Source organism: Sebastes umbrosus, chromosome 24, assembly GCF_015220745.1.
Source record: "Sebastes umbrosus isolate fSebUmb1 chromosome 24, fSebUmb1.pri, whole genome shotgun sequence".
Classification (NCBI taxonomy): Eukaryota; Metazoa; Chordata; class Actinopteri; order Perciformes; family Sebastidae; genus Sebastes; species Sebastes umbrosus.
In genome coordinates this window covers 7971784-7989663 of record NC_051292.1, presented here as the reverse complement: position 1 = coordinate 7989663, position 17880 = coordinate 7971784, and the positions used below count along the sequence as shown (strand labels likewise).

Below are 17880 nucleotides of genomic sequence, written 5' to 3'. Positions count from 1 at the left end.
AGTCCTCAGTTAGCATTAGATCTTTATTTCTCATGTCACTTTGAAAGCTTACAAGGAGCTTACATTTAACTTGGGAATTCTCAAATGACACAAGCAAAGATTATATACAGTACTATAAACTGTCAGCTATGATAAAGGAGACCAAATGTACACATTTTGTAGTTATTTCCGTAGCATATGTTTTTCTGTAAGGTATAGATATTTTTTTGCCGGTAGGCAAGGTGCCCATATCCATAAAGCATTCCATATTTCCATCTTTGCAGTTATAAAAATATCAGATATTTCTTAATTTCTTTCAATCCCTGTGTTGACAAGTGCGTCTTGATGCAACTCCTCAACATTATTGCTGCATTAGCACAGTAGTAAATTCTGGAACTCTTAAGTAAACATATATAGTAAAACATGGCTATTAGCAACTTTTTTCATTTTGTGTTTTTTTTTTTTTATCCTCTTACAGGCTTCTTTAAATACTCGACACACTTTCAAAGTGCAAAAAACTGATCTGGAAATAAAAAAAAACAAAAAAAAAAGGTGCAAATCATACTACGTACAAACATCTGGTGAGAGCGTAAAAAGAGGACATGGCACTTCTAGCGTGGCGTGGAAGTGAAGAACAGAAACGTCCGGAGTGAGGAATGGCGTTGATGTCTGCAGCTTGGCTGGTCCTGATCTACGCCGAAGAGTATAGAAGCAAAGAGACCAAACTCCGGTGTGTTTTTTTAAAACAACAGCCGCCATTTTGGACTGAAAACGCTTATTAAATTTATAATAGATGGATTTCTTGTATACAAACATTACTGGGTGCATTCAGAGGGCAAAACCACCGTTGTAATAAACGTAGACTGACCACCAGACATCATTATCATACGACGTATTAGTGTGAGATCTGTTTGGTATTATCACCAGTTATGAAATGGGTTTGGCTGTGTGGAGTTTGCATGTTCTCCCTGTGTTAGCGTGGGTTTACTCCGGGTGCTCCGGTTTTCCCCAACAGTCCAAAGACATGCAGGTTAGGTTAATTGTTGACTCTAAATTGCCTGTAGGTGTGAATGTGAGTGCTGTAGTCACGTAACGTTACAGCAATTTGCACAGAGACCCGTCTATATATATTATTGTTCAACACAGGCCATTTTTGGCAGAATACGACAACAGAATAGAAATAATTTACATTTACTTTTTGTACGCCACTTTGCAGGCGGACGTTTTTACTGGCGTCCAGTAGTCGCTTTCAGTCCAAAACGGCGGAAGCGCAGCTTTGCCGCTGGGCGCTGATGTTGCAATGGAACGATCACTTATTGGCAATATACGTTCTTTTTGTCTACGCTTTAGTTTGGCTGTGTGTCGTGACGCGATCGCCTACCTTGCCAGTAATTCCTCGCCTCCACTTTTTAAGCAATGCGAAAGATAAATTACACGGAAAAAAATAATACTTCACATGATATCAGCATTCCAACGCCCGTAGTGGTTCCCCCTCGTAATTGTCCTCGGCTCCACTCAATACTGTTATTCTGCCAACACAGATCTTGTCCTAAACAATTTCAAACTGTAATTGTCTAAACATAAGTACAGGTAGGCGTTCCCCCCCCCCCACCCCACCCCACCGACTACAAAAACAAAGCTCTAAACAAAGTAGTATCATAGTTAGTTCGATGATTCAGCAGGTGATTGAAATGGACGATTGGAACTCAGTCGAAGAAAAACACTGATGAACTGAATTTCACTCAACGACGGGTAAAAGAAATCTGCGATGAAATGCCAGAACGTAGACGCGTGGATCTCAAAAAGGCAAGGCATTTTCTGTTCTGTTTTTAAATATCTACTTTTTAAACATCACCAATATCTACAAAATGCGCATGACCATTTTGTACACAGTGATTCATTTTCCCGCAATCATGTACAGCATGGCGACGCCCCCCCCCGCCCCCCTCTCTTCCTCCCGCTGCCTCGAAGTCCACTTAAAGCACTTTACCTGAGGTTTCATTAAGAATGCTGCAATTTGCCTTAACAGGGAGTCTTACATACGCGAGAGCACACGCACACACGCTCGCAGGTGCACACACACACACACATGTGCGTTTAAGCACGCAGCTTGCACACTAAGATGATATCCCTGCAGGTTCATCAAGCATGCTTTCAGAGGTTCTGGGGATATGACGCCTGCATTTAAGAGGGGGTTGAAGTCTTGGATTTCGGGGGGGAGATTTTCGCCTCCTCGTTGGAGCAAATTCCATGTAGACTTCCGCGGTGAGAAGTCCCACATATACAGAGCCCAGAGTCTGACATGTTGCTCCGACTTTGTCCCGTCACAGCCGGTTCCACGTGTCCCGCTGCCCCCCTGAGCTTCTCCTCTCCTAAGTGGCTAAAAGAAGCTCTCCAGAGTTCCTCTCCGCTTTGGAGTTCAGTAATTTTTACAGGCTTATGTTAGCCCCCGCCCCTCCCACAGGGAGGTCAAATGTAGTCAGCTGGTATTAAAAGACTTCCACCCCTGACTTGTAACCCTCTGACCTGGCTGTGGTGTTGCGGGGCTGGGGGGCCTGGGAGAGCAGGGCTGGGGCTGAGAGCCAAGATCTAGGGGGAGGAGGAGGACGTCCTGCTTGTGGAGAAACTGCAAGAAAAAAGAAAACAAAGATGTAGATTCATCTACTGCGTGAAAATGTCATTCTGCTTTTTGACAGGTGTGTGCAAAATGTGGAAAAGGTGAAGCGCTGTGAATACTTTCCGGATGCACTGTATATATTGTATCGTGGGGCCTCTGGTGATTCCCACCCCGACTGCTTTTGTGCACAAAATCAAACGTTACCTCTGGAGCCGGTGGACCATGTGGGCCACCAGGGAATCGGAGATGCCGGGGTAGGACTCCTCCGCCATCATAATGGCCTCCCTCAGCTCATCCAGGACCATGGGGTTCCCGTTCACCTGCTCCTGTCTCGCCTTCAGCTAGGGGGGCGGGGGAGAAAGAGGTGAGGAGGCAGAGATTTGGTTACAAGAGACAGATTTGGATGTTTGCACAAATGTACCATTTCACTATATTCAACGTAGACCCAGTCCTGAGTCTGTTGGTGATCCAGATGGAGCTCCTTACCTCAGCTAGTGCAGGAGTGATGACTGTGGACAGGCTCTGTGAATAAGGCCTCTTTGGAATGTCTTTTGTCTGTAGAAATAGAGAGCGAGAGTAAAGTAGTGCAGCTTCACCTTAGGGGGGGAATCTTTTTAAATCAGCACGGCACCAAATATTCACTCATTTGCAGAATATTAACCCTTTAAATGCCAGATTGTTTTCATTATGCCACTGTTGTTTTTTTATGAAAAGAAAGCACAAAGATTGAATTATATTCTGTATACTAAATGAAAGGAGGGGGGGGGTCTGGGATATGTCAATGATCAGCAACAACAGTGATTTTGATGCATTTTTATGTTTTGGCAGTGTCAGCTTAAAAACAAACAAACAAAAAAAACTTCCAGTTGTTACCTTAGAAGACAAAAATGTTCCCTTCCTAAAACTGCTGTAAAAAATACCATATATTAATATTATTTTCCACTTTCACTGAGTTAAATCTTTTAACCTACTTCAGTCCTGATCATAACTACCAATTATTCATTCATTTTCAGAAATGTAACCCTTTAAATGCCAGTTTGTTTACATAATGCAACAAACAAACAAAACATAAACATTCAATTATTTTCTGTATATTAAATGCTAGGGGGGATTTTTTTTCAGTCTGTGATATGTCAATGATTACCAACAACATTGATTTTGATGTATTGCATCAAACACCACAGTGCTACATAATCGCAGCAGTGATGCCCCTAGCATATAGCATATATCTGCCCCGTAGGGCAAACATGAGAAAACGGCTCAATCTGGTGGTAAATAGTAAAAACCATGGCTCTAGATTGAAAGGAGATAGATTATAATAGAATGCATGATTTAATGCTGTAATAACTGTGGGATCAATAGTTGTGGATTTAATAGGTTTCAATGGGGACATTTTGTCCTCAAGGGTCTGAGTAGCTATACAGTTTATTATAGACTTATTATAGGAGCTGAGGTTGAATTTCCAAAATTTGAAAAAAAAAAATAAAATAAAATCACGCCATATACATTAACAACTATTTAAAAAAGAATCTAAAATAATAATAAATGAATTAAAAAAATTACATTTCAAAGAGAAAAAATGTCCCTCGTGAGGCACTGTCTCACCTGGTCTGTCGCCCCCGACTGTCCCTCCCCGTTCTGCAGCTTCTTGGGGTCCTTCTCTCGGATGGTGAAGATCCAGTCGTCGCTGCCAAAGTCGTTCCCGCCCGACGCCTGGCCGTCCTGCTCTCTGATTGGACAGACGTTCAAGAGGCTTTGAACACTCATCGGGATGAGTGAGGAAGTCATGCATGTTAAGTGCTTAAAGCCCATCAGAACTAATGTGGGAGGAAAAAGAGGACGTTCCTCTCCTCCAGCAGGATGTTTGTGTCAAAGAGCTGCTGGTATTACAGCACGGCAGCAAAAACTAAAAGACAAAACTTACGAGTCAGACTCATCCGAACTGGACTCCGTAGTTCTGGACTGCTCCGCCTTCCACCTCTTGTACTTGTCCACCAGCTCCGTCAGGTAGGACGTCTTTTTCGCGTGGCGGACGATCAGCTTATGCTTCAGCAGCTCTTTGGCGGTCGGCCTCTGAGGAGACGGAAGAGGAGCGAGTGAGACGAGCGCACGGCGCGGTCGGGAGGAAACATCTTTAAAATGTGAAACCCCCGACTCACAAAACTGGGCTCTTTGTTGAGACAGGCCTCGATAAACTCCTTGAGCGGTTTGCTGTAGTTGCCCTCCAGCGTGGGCGGGTTGTTCTTTGGGATGAGGAATAGAACCTTCATGGGGTGGAGCTCCGAGTGGGGCGGCTCGCCTTTTGTCAGCTCGATGGCGGTGATGCCCAGAGACCAGATATCAGCCTGGAACGCACATAGAGATGGTTTCATATTTATACAAAAACAGGCTAACCAACAATCAGGCTCTCTACACTAATCCATTACTTCTTTCATCATGTTCTTGTCACTGTATGAGCTTCTCCGGCCTTATGGTGCTTTCATATGATCTATATTGCTTTTTAATTCTAGTGTTCTAAATACTTTAATGTATTCTGTTGAGACTAGAAGTGCAGCAAATGAAAATGTCAAAAAGTCGGCACAGGTTGCTGATGTCGGTTACTTTTTAATTAGCCAGAACGTTTCATAATTGCGAATGCCGGTTCAGCCGGTTTGCGCTCGTAAACCGGACCGGCAAAACCAGAAATCCACCCAATTCTACCGGTGACGACAGCTCACCTTTGACTATTACACACTTTCCAGCTCCTATCAGTCCTCAACTAGAAAACTGACACGTGTCTGTAAGGTGACAGCTACTTGGCTTACGACTTTCTGGGATTTAAAAACATTTGGGAGCCACTGCTGCAAATGACCCGACTCATTCTCTCTGTATCTTCATTGTATAAATGGATGACTTAATTATTATAAGTGTGCTATTGCATTACACCATTAGCAGAGTCACTTTGTTTGCATAGTGAGAAAAAACGCAGGAGCGGCTAAGTATTTGAATTAGTGCTGAACGATAAATCATATTTTCATTTAATCGGTTCTCGTGACATCCGTAGTGTCAACAACACTGATGTTCTGCTCTCAAGACCACTGTTCACGACATGAACAGGGTGTAGTCTGACAGCTGTTAGTACCGTTTGTGGAGGAGTGTGACCACATGGAACGGAGTGCACAGTGGAAACATGACTCATCGTCTTTGACCTTACCTTGGAGTCATAAGCCGACTGTTTGATGACCTCGGGGGCCATCCAGAAGGGCGTGCCAACGAAGGTGTTGCGTTTGATCTGGGTGTCGGTGAGCTGCCCCGCCACGCCGAAATCTGCCAGCTTCACCTCGCCTTGCTCGGACAGCAGCACGTTGGCGGCTGTGGAGGGGGGCGGGGATGGGTGAGAGAGTGAGAAGCTATCAGACACTTCTGTCAATGCCGTTTATCTACATCCCCAATTTATTAAATAAAGAGGGAACAACTGTCAGAAGCCTTTTAGCGAGCCGCTGCAGCGTTCACCTCAACTCCCCGATGAAATACAACCGATATAATGAATGAAACCATAAGTGGACGTCAATACCATTAAGCTGCTACGTGATATTTGTGTGTGCTCAATGATGCCATTTAGTCCTCTAATAGCAGCACTCTCGGTCGGCCTGCTACCTTTGATGTCCCGGTGGATCTTCTTCTCAGAGTGCAGGTACTCCAGGCCCTTGAGGATCTCTCTGAGGATCGTGGCGATCTGGGTCTCGTCCAGAGCTCCCGGCTCCATCTTTAGAGGGAATGCAAACAAAAGCAGTGAACTGTGGGTGTCAGCTGAGCCTTCGGGGTGGAGGATTATTAACTCTACAGACTCATCTAAAGCAAATCACACAACTTTGATTCAGATTAAAAGGAGCAGTTCATCTAAAATTACATTCAAGAATAAGTCTGGTGTTGTACTATAGTCTTCTTCCAATAAAAAAAAAAAGAGATATACAAACTGATATACAAAGTATTCCTTTAAACGTCAAGCAAATGTGCTACATCGCACAGCAAAGGCCAAGTATTTAATGAACGAGGAGACTATTTAAAACATAATCACGTCACCACATTGATACAAGATGTCTGATTCAGCTCAGCGGGGTGACTGACTGATCAGTCACATTGTACGGTCACATTGCAGAAACCACTTACCAAATCTAACGCTGAGCCTCCACCTAAATACTCCATAATGATCCATAGCTTTGTGTCCTGGAACAGAGGAGACAGAGAGTGAGCCGTTAGCGACGAGCTAAGGGGCTCATTACGGTGCATTTGAGGAGACATATTCACAGCTGCTTTATGGAGGGGGTTACTGGCTTAATGTGAGGTGTCAAGAGCCAGGTGCATTCCTAAACAAGTCAAGGGCCTGGTGGGTGTCATATGAGGCTAATCCCCTTTTTAATTTAGGATTATTCAGGGAGAAAGTGGGTAGAGGAAGATAAATCCTTTTACGTCTCATCCAGTTTGGAGGAGAAAACAGATGCAAAAATACTCTAGACTTGACTGTAACCTCGTCCTGTGCCACCACGTGCGTTACCTTCAGGTACGAGCCGTAATACTTGGTGACAAAGGGGCTGTCGCACTGGCTCAGCACCGTGATCTCCTGCTGGATGTCTTCGATCTCGTCCTCCGCCTCCTCCAGGTCGATGGTCTTGATGGCCACCACTTTCTGGGTGCGATTGTCGATGCCTTTGAACACCTCGCCGAACGAGCCCTTGCCAATGCGCTCCAGCTTGGTGAACAGCTCCTCCGGGTCGGCTTTGGTGTTCTGGCGGTGATGGGAGAGGGGGGAAGGAGGAACAAAGCAGGGGAGGAAAGGGAAGGCGGATTTTTTAAATGAAAGAAAAGAAAAACAAAAGAAAGGAAAGGGAATGTTTGAAAAGAACTGAATGTCGGGGAGTAAATAGGAAACACCAGCAGGGTGCCATTCTTACAGGATACATTAATTCACTCATTGCAACACCTTGTGTTTGTTTACACAGGAGAATGAAAGGGAAAGAGTGTAACAGTTGGATAACAGGCAGGTTAAAAAGAATTTAAATAACACAAAATATGCTCCTAGAATAACATTTTAGTCCTTTCAATACCCGCTGCACCTTTGGGGTTTATTGTACCGTCTCGATTAATTAGTCCCGTCTTCAAATGTGTTGTTTTGTCCGACCAACAGTCCTTTTGCAATAATATAAACAGATACAAGCAGATAAGATTTTGGCATTTTTGGTTGAAAAATTACAAAAAAAAATTTAAAAAAAATAGGACTGTCCTCGACCAAAGAAAGTCTTAGTCGACTAACACTCATACAATTTTGTCGACTTATCGATTAGTTGATTTAATCGGCATATCTCTAAAGAGTATCTCCACAAAGAACCACACAAAAAGCACCACTTTAAAAGCCTTTTCACACCAAGCACGAATCTTCGTCCGAAAATTTGTAAAAACTGATTTTGGGAATACTTGCATACTCCTGCGGAACATTTGTGTGGGGGGAAAAGATATTCGGTCAGACCTCAATTTCAGCGGATTTGCGGGAATATATGTCTGACCAATGAAATCCTTTCTTCCAACTGATGTCATAAAATAATTGCAGTCATTCTGCATAATAAGTAACCATGTGTTTCTGTTTGGTGCATGGAGAGTGTGTATTTTCGGAACAATGGCCGTTTGTTTTCGGGGTAACAGACTGTTGGACAAATGGGCTATTTTTTGGTCCAATGGGACATTTTTCGAGCTATTGGTGTTTCGGAATTAAGTTTCTTGGAAATAAGTCATTCAGCATTAAAAAAAACAATAAATAAAGATCGAATAATTACTCGACTAAGACCAAAACGACCGATTAGTTACCTAATCGACCAAGAGTGGGCAGACCTAAAAGAGATTATCAAAATAATTCTATCATTCGCCGAATTTTGAAGTATTTAAGACCAAAATTTCTGAGCGGTTTTGTACATTCAGTACCAGCGCTGGTGTAGATGGTTTAGTTCTCTAATCATTAACAAACAAACATCAGAAAAACACTCAGAATAATTACATACTACTGAGCTAATTAATTTAACTATTTAAATAAAGATACATGGGTCTGATATGAAGATTTTAAATTAAATGCATTAACTTTGAATTAGTGATGCCAGCATAATGCAGATTCTCATTCAGATAACCCCTTTATGACATTTTAAATGACTGGCTTTTGGGCAGATTAGGTGCTGTAGTTTCAGTTTGTGCTGAGATTCAACTATGAAAAATCTCTAACATCATATTACTGTGACAACCAAAATGACTGTTGGCACTCTGAGGCATAATTAGAACTCCTCTTGAGGTCATAAGGACGGCAGAGACAAACCAATTGCTGTTGCATGATTTCACACTGTGTTAGAGTGGTCAGGCAAAAATAAAACAAACCATACATCCAACTTTTCTGGGGTAGCAGCACACTGTAACGTGTATTTGAAAAAAAAAAAAAGACTACTTGAACGCTGCAGGAAGTGAACCAAAATGACTTAACTCTCCAGAGGCTGTTATGTGGGAAACACAAGAGCGGGCGCCGACAAAAACAACTTCCTTTTATGACCTCTTTTGAGCAGAGAAGGGTCAATACGCCCGTTTTGAGATAGCTAAAAACGAAACAGCTGCCTTTTTACACAAGAAGGGATCCCTTATGTCACCAGTGAAGAGCATTTTAGGTTGCCATGAAAGAGATTTATTCAGTAAACTAAACAGTGATTCCGCTAATGGAAAGTGTGGGACAGAAGTGATGATTAAAGTGATGAGTCATATCTTATTAAAACAATAACAAGCTTTGTTTGAAGAGCTTCGAGTCAAATACTGACTTTTTTTCTGCCAGATTTACAACTTGCACTGGGAGATTTTATCTTAAAATTGCATGTTCTCCCTGTGTTAGGGTGGGTTTTCACCGGGTGCTCCGGTTTCCTCCCACAGTCCAAAGACGTGCAGGTTAGGTTAATTGTTTGTAAGCACTGCCGCCTCACAGCAAGAGGGTTGCAGGTTCAAACCCGGCTTGGGGCCCTTTGGTTGGATGGATGGATGGAAGCTAAAACTTTGACTTCCTCCATGCTCTGCAGTTTAATTTAAGAACAATCATCACCTGACTGGCAGCAAAAACGTTTTCACAATTTATGCTCTAAATGGACTTCATTGGTGCCAAAAACCCCAGCAGTTTGTCTGCCTCTGAAGCATCCTGAGTCTGCATGCATTTCCTTCCACAGCAGAGAAATCTGCTGCACACAGGGAACACAATCTGGTGCATGAAGCAGTTTACATTAAGAACAGTTATCTCCTCTAGTTATCTTACCCAACACAATTATCCCCTATGGGCAAAAATCCTAAAGATAGCAGGGAACAAGGCTCATGTGTGCATTGAAAGGAGGACGGTCTGCAGGACGGATAATAATGCACTACATTCATTTTTAACATTCTCTTCTGCACTATATTCACTTGTTTTAATAGTCGTGTATCAGGGTAGCTCTTAACATGACAATGACGACATAGCAGCGATGTAAATTAGCTTCCTGCTATGTATCCATCATTTATTATATATATATATATATATATATATGTATTCATTCTGCCCATTGCAGGGTTAGGGTTTTAGTTAGTGTGAGATTTTACTTGGATTTCATGATACAAAGAGATCCTATAGAGCTATTGATTAAACTGTATAACCATGGATGGAACAGGTCGCTTTAAATCCATAATTGGGTGATACGCATGCCCCTGTATTAATAGACAGTTACACAGGGTTTTTAATTTGAGAGCCTGCACTCATTTAGACTCATATATATTCATGTGGAAGCCCATTTCCCCCCTGTAAGTCATTATGATGAGATACCATCTCAAAGTAATGAGTTAGTAACTCAATGTTTGACTTATTAGTATCTCAATATTTTGACTTACTATCTTGTAATAATGAGTTAGTATCTCAATATTTTGACTTAGTATTTTGACTTAAAATCACAATATTTTGACTTAGTATTTCAATATCTTGACTTAGTATTTTAATATTTTGACTTAAAATCACAATATCTTGACTTAATATCTCAATATCTTGACTTACTGTCATTATTTTGACTTAATATCTCAATATTTGTGACTTACTATCTCAACATAATGAGTTAGTATCTCAATGTTTGACTTACTATCTTATAATAATGACTTAGTATCTCATTATTTTGACTTAGTATCTCAATATCTTGACTTAGTATCTCAATATCTTGACTTAATATCTCAATATCTTGACTTACTGTCATTATTTTGACTTAATATCTAAAAATAATGAGTTACTATCTCATTATCTTGACTTAGTATCTCAATATCTTGACTTAATATCTCAATATCTTGACTTACTGTCATTATTTTGACTTAATATCTAAAAATAATGAGTTACTATCTCAATATCTTGACTTAGTGTCTCAATATCTTGACTTAATATCTCAATATCTTGACTTAATATCTCAATATTTTGACTTAATATCTCAATATCTTGACTTAGTATCTCAATATCTTGACTTAGTATCTCAATATCTTGACTTAATATCTCAATATCTTGACTTACTGTCTTTATTTTGACTTAATATCTCAATATCTTGACTTAATATCTCAATATCTTGACTTACTGTCATTATTTTGACTTAATATCTAAAAATAATGAGTTACTATCTCAATATCTTGACTTAGTGTCTTTATTTTGACTTAATATCTCAATATTTGTGACTTAATATCTCAACATAATGAGTTAGTATCTCATTATGTTGACTTAGACTCTCCCTCCCTGTCCCTGAGATGCCCACAGTCAGAGTCTCATTGCTGCACAGCAGGGAGTCAAACAGTGGTACATTTTGTTCTCTCAGTGACCTTTAACTTCTTTATTTAAGAGGCACATTCAGAAGATAGTTCTCTTACCTGCATCCCCGGCAGGTGACCCTGGACAGGAGAATGAGCCATGGTGATGCTGACTGGTCCTGCTCCTCCTCTGGCTCCTTCACTTCACTGTTTACAGTCCGGGGTACCAAAACAGCTGAGCAAGCTAACTAACTAACAGCCGTTGGGCTAAATGCTAACAGCCGTTGGGCTAACTCTGCAAGCTAAGAAATCCGTTAGTTAGCTGAACCGTTAAATCAAAATGTCCCCACTCTTACGGCGGGAAAGTGACGCCAACAAATGTCACTCCTCAGACACGAATACGTTTATTTATTTAATTAAAATGTCACTTTCTGGACGCGTATTCTCTCGCTAACGTCAGCTAGCTAGCATGGTTAGCTCGTTAGCTTAGCCTAGCTTAGCTTAGCTTAGCTTAGCTAGCCAACGCAGACTAACTGACAAACTGACAAGCGGTCAGTCTGCATAGCAACGAGATGTCGCCCAGGACAACGGACCACCGCGGCTCTGATCTCCGGGCTATGAGCTCGTCTCTCCGGGTCTGGCGGCTCCGCAGGCTCCGCAGGAGAGGATCAGCTCAGCCAGTGTTTGTGTTTCCTCCCCTCACTTTCGACCCGTACTCTCGGCCATCTTGTCGGTGCTTGTGACGCCGCCTGGCTGGCTGGCTGGCTGGCTGGGCGGATCCGGATCCGGATCAACAACAACACGGTGGAGGTGGTGGTGATGCTGCTGCCAGGTGGGGGGACCAGTGATGCTTAAAGTTTAAGAGTAGAGTCAGTGATGCTTAAAGACAGACAGCCATAATAAACTGTTTCATTATGGCTGAGGAAACTCCAGTTAGTAGCTGTGATTTGGTCCAGATATCCTGATAAAGTGCTATTAATAAGCTAATTAATAAACCACCTTCAGCTGGAGCAGGGGTCTGCAACCTGCAGCTATTAAAAGAGACATTTTAGGCAAACAAAACGACAACATTTCAGCATTGTGATGAAGGTAACACAGTTTATAGTCTAAGTATATAGTATATAAGTCTAATGCAGTGAGGGCCAAAGTGCAGATGTACTACAGAGTATTAGGGCCACATTGAAAAAACATCTGAGATTTACAGAATAAAGTCATAATATTACAAGACAAAAGTCGTAATGTTAAGAGAATAAAGTCATAACTTTATGAGAATAAAGTCATAATATTACAAGAAAAAAGTCGTAATGTTACGAGAATAAAGTCATAACTTTATGAGAATAAAGTCGTAATATTATGAGAATAAAGTCATAAGTTTAAGAGAAAAAAAAGTCGTAATATTATGAGAATAAAGTCATAAGTTTAAGAAAAAAGTCGTAATATTATGAGAATAAAGTCATAAGTTTAAGAGAAAAAAGTCGTAATATTATGAGAATAAAGTCATAACTTTACGAGAAAGAAGTCGTAATATTATGAGAATAAAGTCATAAGTTTAAGAGAAAAAAGTCGTAATATTATGAGAATAAAGTCATAAATTTACGAGAAAAAAGTCGTAATATTACCAGAATAAAGTCATAACTTTACGAGAAAGAAGTCGTAATATTATGAGAATAAAGTCATAAGTTTAAGAGAAAAAAGTCGTAATATTATGAGAATAAAGTCATAAGTTTAAGAGAAAAAAGTCGTAATATTATGAGAATAAAGTCATAAATTTACGAGAAAAAAGTCGTAATATTACCAGAATAAAGTCATAACTTTACGAGAAAGAACTCGTAATATTATGAGAATAAAGTCATAAGTTTAAGAGAAAAAAGTCGTAATATTATGAGAATAAAGTCAGAAGTTTAAGAGAAAAAAGTCGTAATATTATGAGAATAAAGTCAGAAGTTTAAGAGAAAAAAGTTGTAATATTACGAGAAAAAAGTCGTAATGTTACGAGAATAAAGTCATAATATTATAAAGTAGCAATTTTACGTGTTATTTTCTTTTTTTCTCGTAAACTTCTGACTTTTTTCTCGTTATAGTATGACTTTATTCTAATAATATTACAACTTTTTTTCTCGTAATATTATGACTTTATTCTGTAAATCTCAGATGTTTTTTCCCCTCAATGTGGCCCTAATACTCCGTAGTACATTGTGTCTTTGGCCCTCACTGCATTAGACTTATATACTATATACTTAGACTATAATCTGTGTTACCTTCATCACAATGCTCAAATGTTTTGCGGCTCCAGACAGATTATTATTATTTTTTTTCGCCTAAAATGTCTCTTTTGATAGTAAAGGTTCGGAATCACTGCCCTTCACTTTACTGCTACTAAAATCCACTTTTTATTATTAAAACCTGCATTAATCTAGCAATTTCATTACAATAACACACTGCAATCCTCTGCAATAGCAATATTCATGTAATAGCATTACTGTAGTGAGATAACACAATTGCATTGTGAGTAAATCAAATGATTTTTCCAACCAGTGCAGCAGCACTAATTGAGTCTAATTGATGCCTGGTGTGTTTGGCCACATGGAGGAGCCAGAGTATAAACTTCCCAGCAGCAGCATCCTTGTGTAATCTGGATGCTGATGCTGGTTGCACCATCGCGTGCTCTCTGCAGCTATAATGACGGGATGTGCCAGTGCATTACTGCAGCTTTTTTGTTGTCACCAAGAACATTTGATGCAGTATCATATGATATGTATTTATAGCTCAGATTCAGATCATAATGATGTCTGCTGGGCTGGATGTGTTCAACCTGTTCTAACAAAGGGGCCTGTATGGGTGAGAGAATCCACAAGGGTTGCTCAATCAAGCCACATTGCTGCTGACTTTGAACTGGATTTCATGAAACAAAGAGAGCATATAGAGCTATTGATTAAATTGTATAACCATGGATGGAACAGGTCGCTTTAAATCCATAATTGGGTGATTCGCATGCCCCTGTATTGATAGCCGGTTACACAGGATTTTTAATTTGAGAGCCTGAACTCATTTAGACTCATATATATTCATGTGGAAGCCCATTTCCGCCACTGTGATTAAACCCCCCCTGTAAGTCATTATGAGATAGTATCTCATTATAATGAGTCAGTATCTCAATATTTGACTTAATATGTCGTTATTTTTACTTAGTATCTCATTATTTTGACTTACTATCTTATAATAATGACTTAGTATCTCTATATTTTGACTAAGTATTTTAATATTTTTACTTAGTATCTCAATATTTTTACTTAGTATCTCAATATTTTCACTTAGTATCTCAATATTTTGACTTACTTTGTCATTATTTTGACTTAATATCTCAATAGTTTTGACTTAGTATCTCAATATTTTGACTTAGTATCTTAATATTTTGACTTAGTATCTCATTATTTTGACTTAGTATCTTAATATTTTGACATAGTATCTCAATATTTTGACTTGGTATCATTAATTTTGACTTAATATCTCATTATTTTTTACCTAGTATCTCAATATTTTGACTCAGTATCTCATTATTTTGACTTAGTATCTCAATATTTTGACTTAGTATCTCTATATTTGGACTTAGTATCTCTATATTTTGACTTAATTTCTCATTATTTTGACTTAGTATCTCAATATTTTGACTTAGTATCTCTGTATTTGGACTTAGTATCTCTATATTTTGACTTAATTTCTCATTATTTTGACTTAGTATCTCAATATTTTGACTTAGTATCTTTATTTTGACTTACTAGCTTAATATTTTGACTTGCTATCTCAATATTTTGACTTACTATCTTAATATTTGACTTAGTATCATTTATTTTGACTTAGTATCTCATTATTTTGACTTAGTATCTCAATATTTTGACTTAAGCCTACCATCACAAGAAAAATATTGAGAAACTAAGTTTTTTTTTTTCATCACAGTGGCTGAAATGGGCTTCCGTAATTTTATGAAAGAATAGCCCCCCCCCCCCCCCCCCCCCCCCCCCCCCCCCCACACACACACACACACACACACACATAAATGAATCCCTGGATGGATAAAAGCACTTGCTCTCCGCGTCTCCCTCGTACGCCTCATCACCACCACCACCACCACCACCGGGTCGAATCATAGGAAGCACTGCCTCCCTCCTTTCTTCATGCGTAAATTATGTAGGGCAGCACGGTGAATGCTGTGTGCTACCTCCATTTGAGAGAGCCGGTGAATGTGAGAGGAGGTTGGGGGGAGAAAAAAAAAGGAAAACAAACACTGGAAAAAAAGCCGCAGCGTTTAACACCAGAAGAGGAGTATAACATAGACGCATCACGACTTGCTGCCCATTGTGAAGCCAAGGAGAAGAAGAAAAGATGGACATCACGGATCAAGGAGCTCAAATGGAGCCGCTCTTACCCACGGTAAATACACGCACTATTGTCTTATTGCACATGCTTAGAGCTGAATGGGAATCAGTTTGTGTTATTTCTCTTTAGAATAAACAGCTGGGACGTTCCATTACCATGTTCCATATGAAAAAATGACCTGATTACTGGTGTGTATCGTGACAAATATGGATGTTGCGCACCATAAATTGATAAAAATTGATATTTCCACCATATTCATATTTGGGCACTATACAAAAACGCCTACGCCTTCACACAAAAGGCGTTTGTGGTGCACTGTACAGGTTGGTACAGTGTTACACAGCAGCTACAGTTATTCATGTGTACCCCTTTAACATTAGACAAAAGCATATCACCCAGATTATTATGAAAAATATCTTTATGAAATCTAAGCTGTTGCTTTATGGAGGCTGTACAGTACAGTTACAGCTAGATTCTTAATATTTTGACTTAATATCTCATTATTTTGACTTAGTATCTCAATATTTTGAGTTAGTATCTTAATATTTTCACTTAGTATCTCATTATTTTGACTTACTGTCATTATTTTGAGTTAGTATCTCAATATTTTGACTTAGTATCTCATTATTTTGACTTACTGTCATTATTTTGAGTTAGTATCTCAATATTTTGACTTACTATCTTATATCAATGAGTTAGTGTCTCAATATTTTGAGTTAGTGTCTCTATATGTTTAGTTGGTATCTCAATATTTTGACTCATTTTCTTATAATGAGTTAGTATCTCAATATTTTGACTTAGTATCTTAATATTTTGACTTAGTGTCTCAATATTTTGAGTTAATATCTCAATATTTTGACTTACTTTCTTATAATAATGAGTTAGTATCTTAATATTTTGACTTAGTATCATTAATCACTGTACAGGTTGGTACAGGGTTACACAGCAGCTACAGTTATTCATGTGTACCCCTTTAACATCAGCCAAAAGCCATATCACCCAGATTATTATGCCAAAATATCTTTATGTAATCAAGCTGTTGCTTTATGGAGGCTGTACAGTATACTGCGGGTGTATTACAGTTACAGCTGGATGTGATGAGCTCACTTCACATCTTTCCATGAGCACTGGATTATTATATATTTTTTACTGAAAGCACAACAGAAATTCATTAAAAATCAGATTCTTTCACACGTGAAACCACCATCACCATCCATCAACCTGAGAGATGCAGTAGCGTCGCCCACATGTTGGTGGGGTCCATGCCTCAGGTCAGAGGCCCCTGAAGCCCACTGGCATGCCTCACATATAACAGAAGGCGGTCTGCGGTCTCCTCATTAGCATTCAGGTGAGACTGTGCTGAAAAGAGGGGAAAAAATGCCACATAGAGAGATGAAATGTATTTCTCTGTGCTCATCATTAAAAGCTTTTGCTCCGGAGGCAAATCAATATATTTGTTCTATTTGTGGACGTGTTACATGAGGATTTACAGTGATGTGGTGTAGGATGGCTGTTCTGTTTCCCCCCCTCCCGGCTGCAGTCTCCACGCAGTGTGCTCTCGCCTGCCTGTCATTGTAACTCACTGCTGCTTCCACCGTGTCCCTTTGCCCACGCAGCAAGCAAATGCGTTGTCATGGTTTCGCCAGGATGCGTACGGGTATGTGAGGTGTTGAGAGAATTTCAGGGACTCCTCAGTACAAAACAGGAAAAAGGTCCCAAGGTCAAGCATGAGAGTGTGTTCAATTTACAGCAGGATCTGAATGCCTCATTGTTATAGACCCACTTGTTTTGAGTTCATGAGCTAGATAACACTCTTATCAACAGGGGAGTGGGCAAATATGCTGCTTTAAGTATATATTTATTATTGGAAATCAATCAACAGCACAAAACAATGACAAATATTGTCCAGAAACCCTCCCAGGTACTGCATTTAGCATAAAAAATATGCTCAAATCATAACATAGCAAGCCCAACAGACAATAACAGCTGTCAGTGTGTCAGTGTGCTGACTTGACTATGATTTGCCCCAAACTGCATGTGATTATCATAAAGTGGGCATGTCTGTAAAGGGGAGACTCGTTGGTACCCATAGAACCCATTTTCATCCACAGATCTTGAGG

At 39.8% G+C, this 17880-nt stretch overlaps 2 protein-coding genes across 5 annotated transcripts in view; one reads left to right on the top strand and one right to left on the bottom strand.

Moving 5' to 3' along the window:
- Window positions 1-2: 2 nt before the first annotated feature.
- stk24b (serine/threonine kinase 24b (STE20 homolog, yeast)) lies at window positions 3-12496 on the bottom strand. The gene is made up of 11 exons (XM_037761901.1): window positions 11507-12496; window positions 7131-7361; window positions 6746-6802; window positions 6233-6341; window positions 5790-5947; window positions 4756-4941; window positions 4521-4669; window positions 4202-4325; window positions 3083-3151; window positions 2801-2937; window positions 3-2605 (listed from the first exon to the last, which is right to left on the bottom strand). The coding sequence occupies exons 1-11, from the start codon at window positions 11546-11548 to the stop codon at window positions 2569-2571; spliced, it is 1299 nt and encodes a 432-aa protein (XP_037617829.1). The 5' UTR covers window positions 11549-12496; the 3' UTR covers window positions 3-2568.
- Window positions 12497-15412: 2916 nt separating this feature from the next.
- LOC119483727 (sodium-driven chloride bicarbonate exchanger-like) overlaps window positions 15413-17880 on the top strand; it is a 39555-nt gene continuing 37087 nt past the window's right edge. For 3 of the 4 annotated variants that reach the window (XM_037762121.1, XM_037762120.1, XM_037762123.1), the window contains exon 1: window positions 15413-15814. In XM_037762121.1, coding sequence (XP_037618049.1) covers window positions 15767-15814 — 48 coding nt within the window. In that variant the 5' untranslated portion in view covers window positions 15413-15766. The remainder of the gene's footprint in view (window positions 15815-17880) is intronic. The other variant, XM_037762124.1, reaches the window with a different exon arrangement.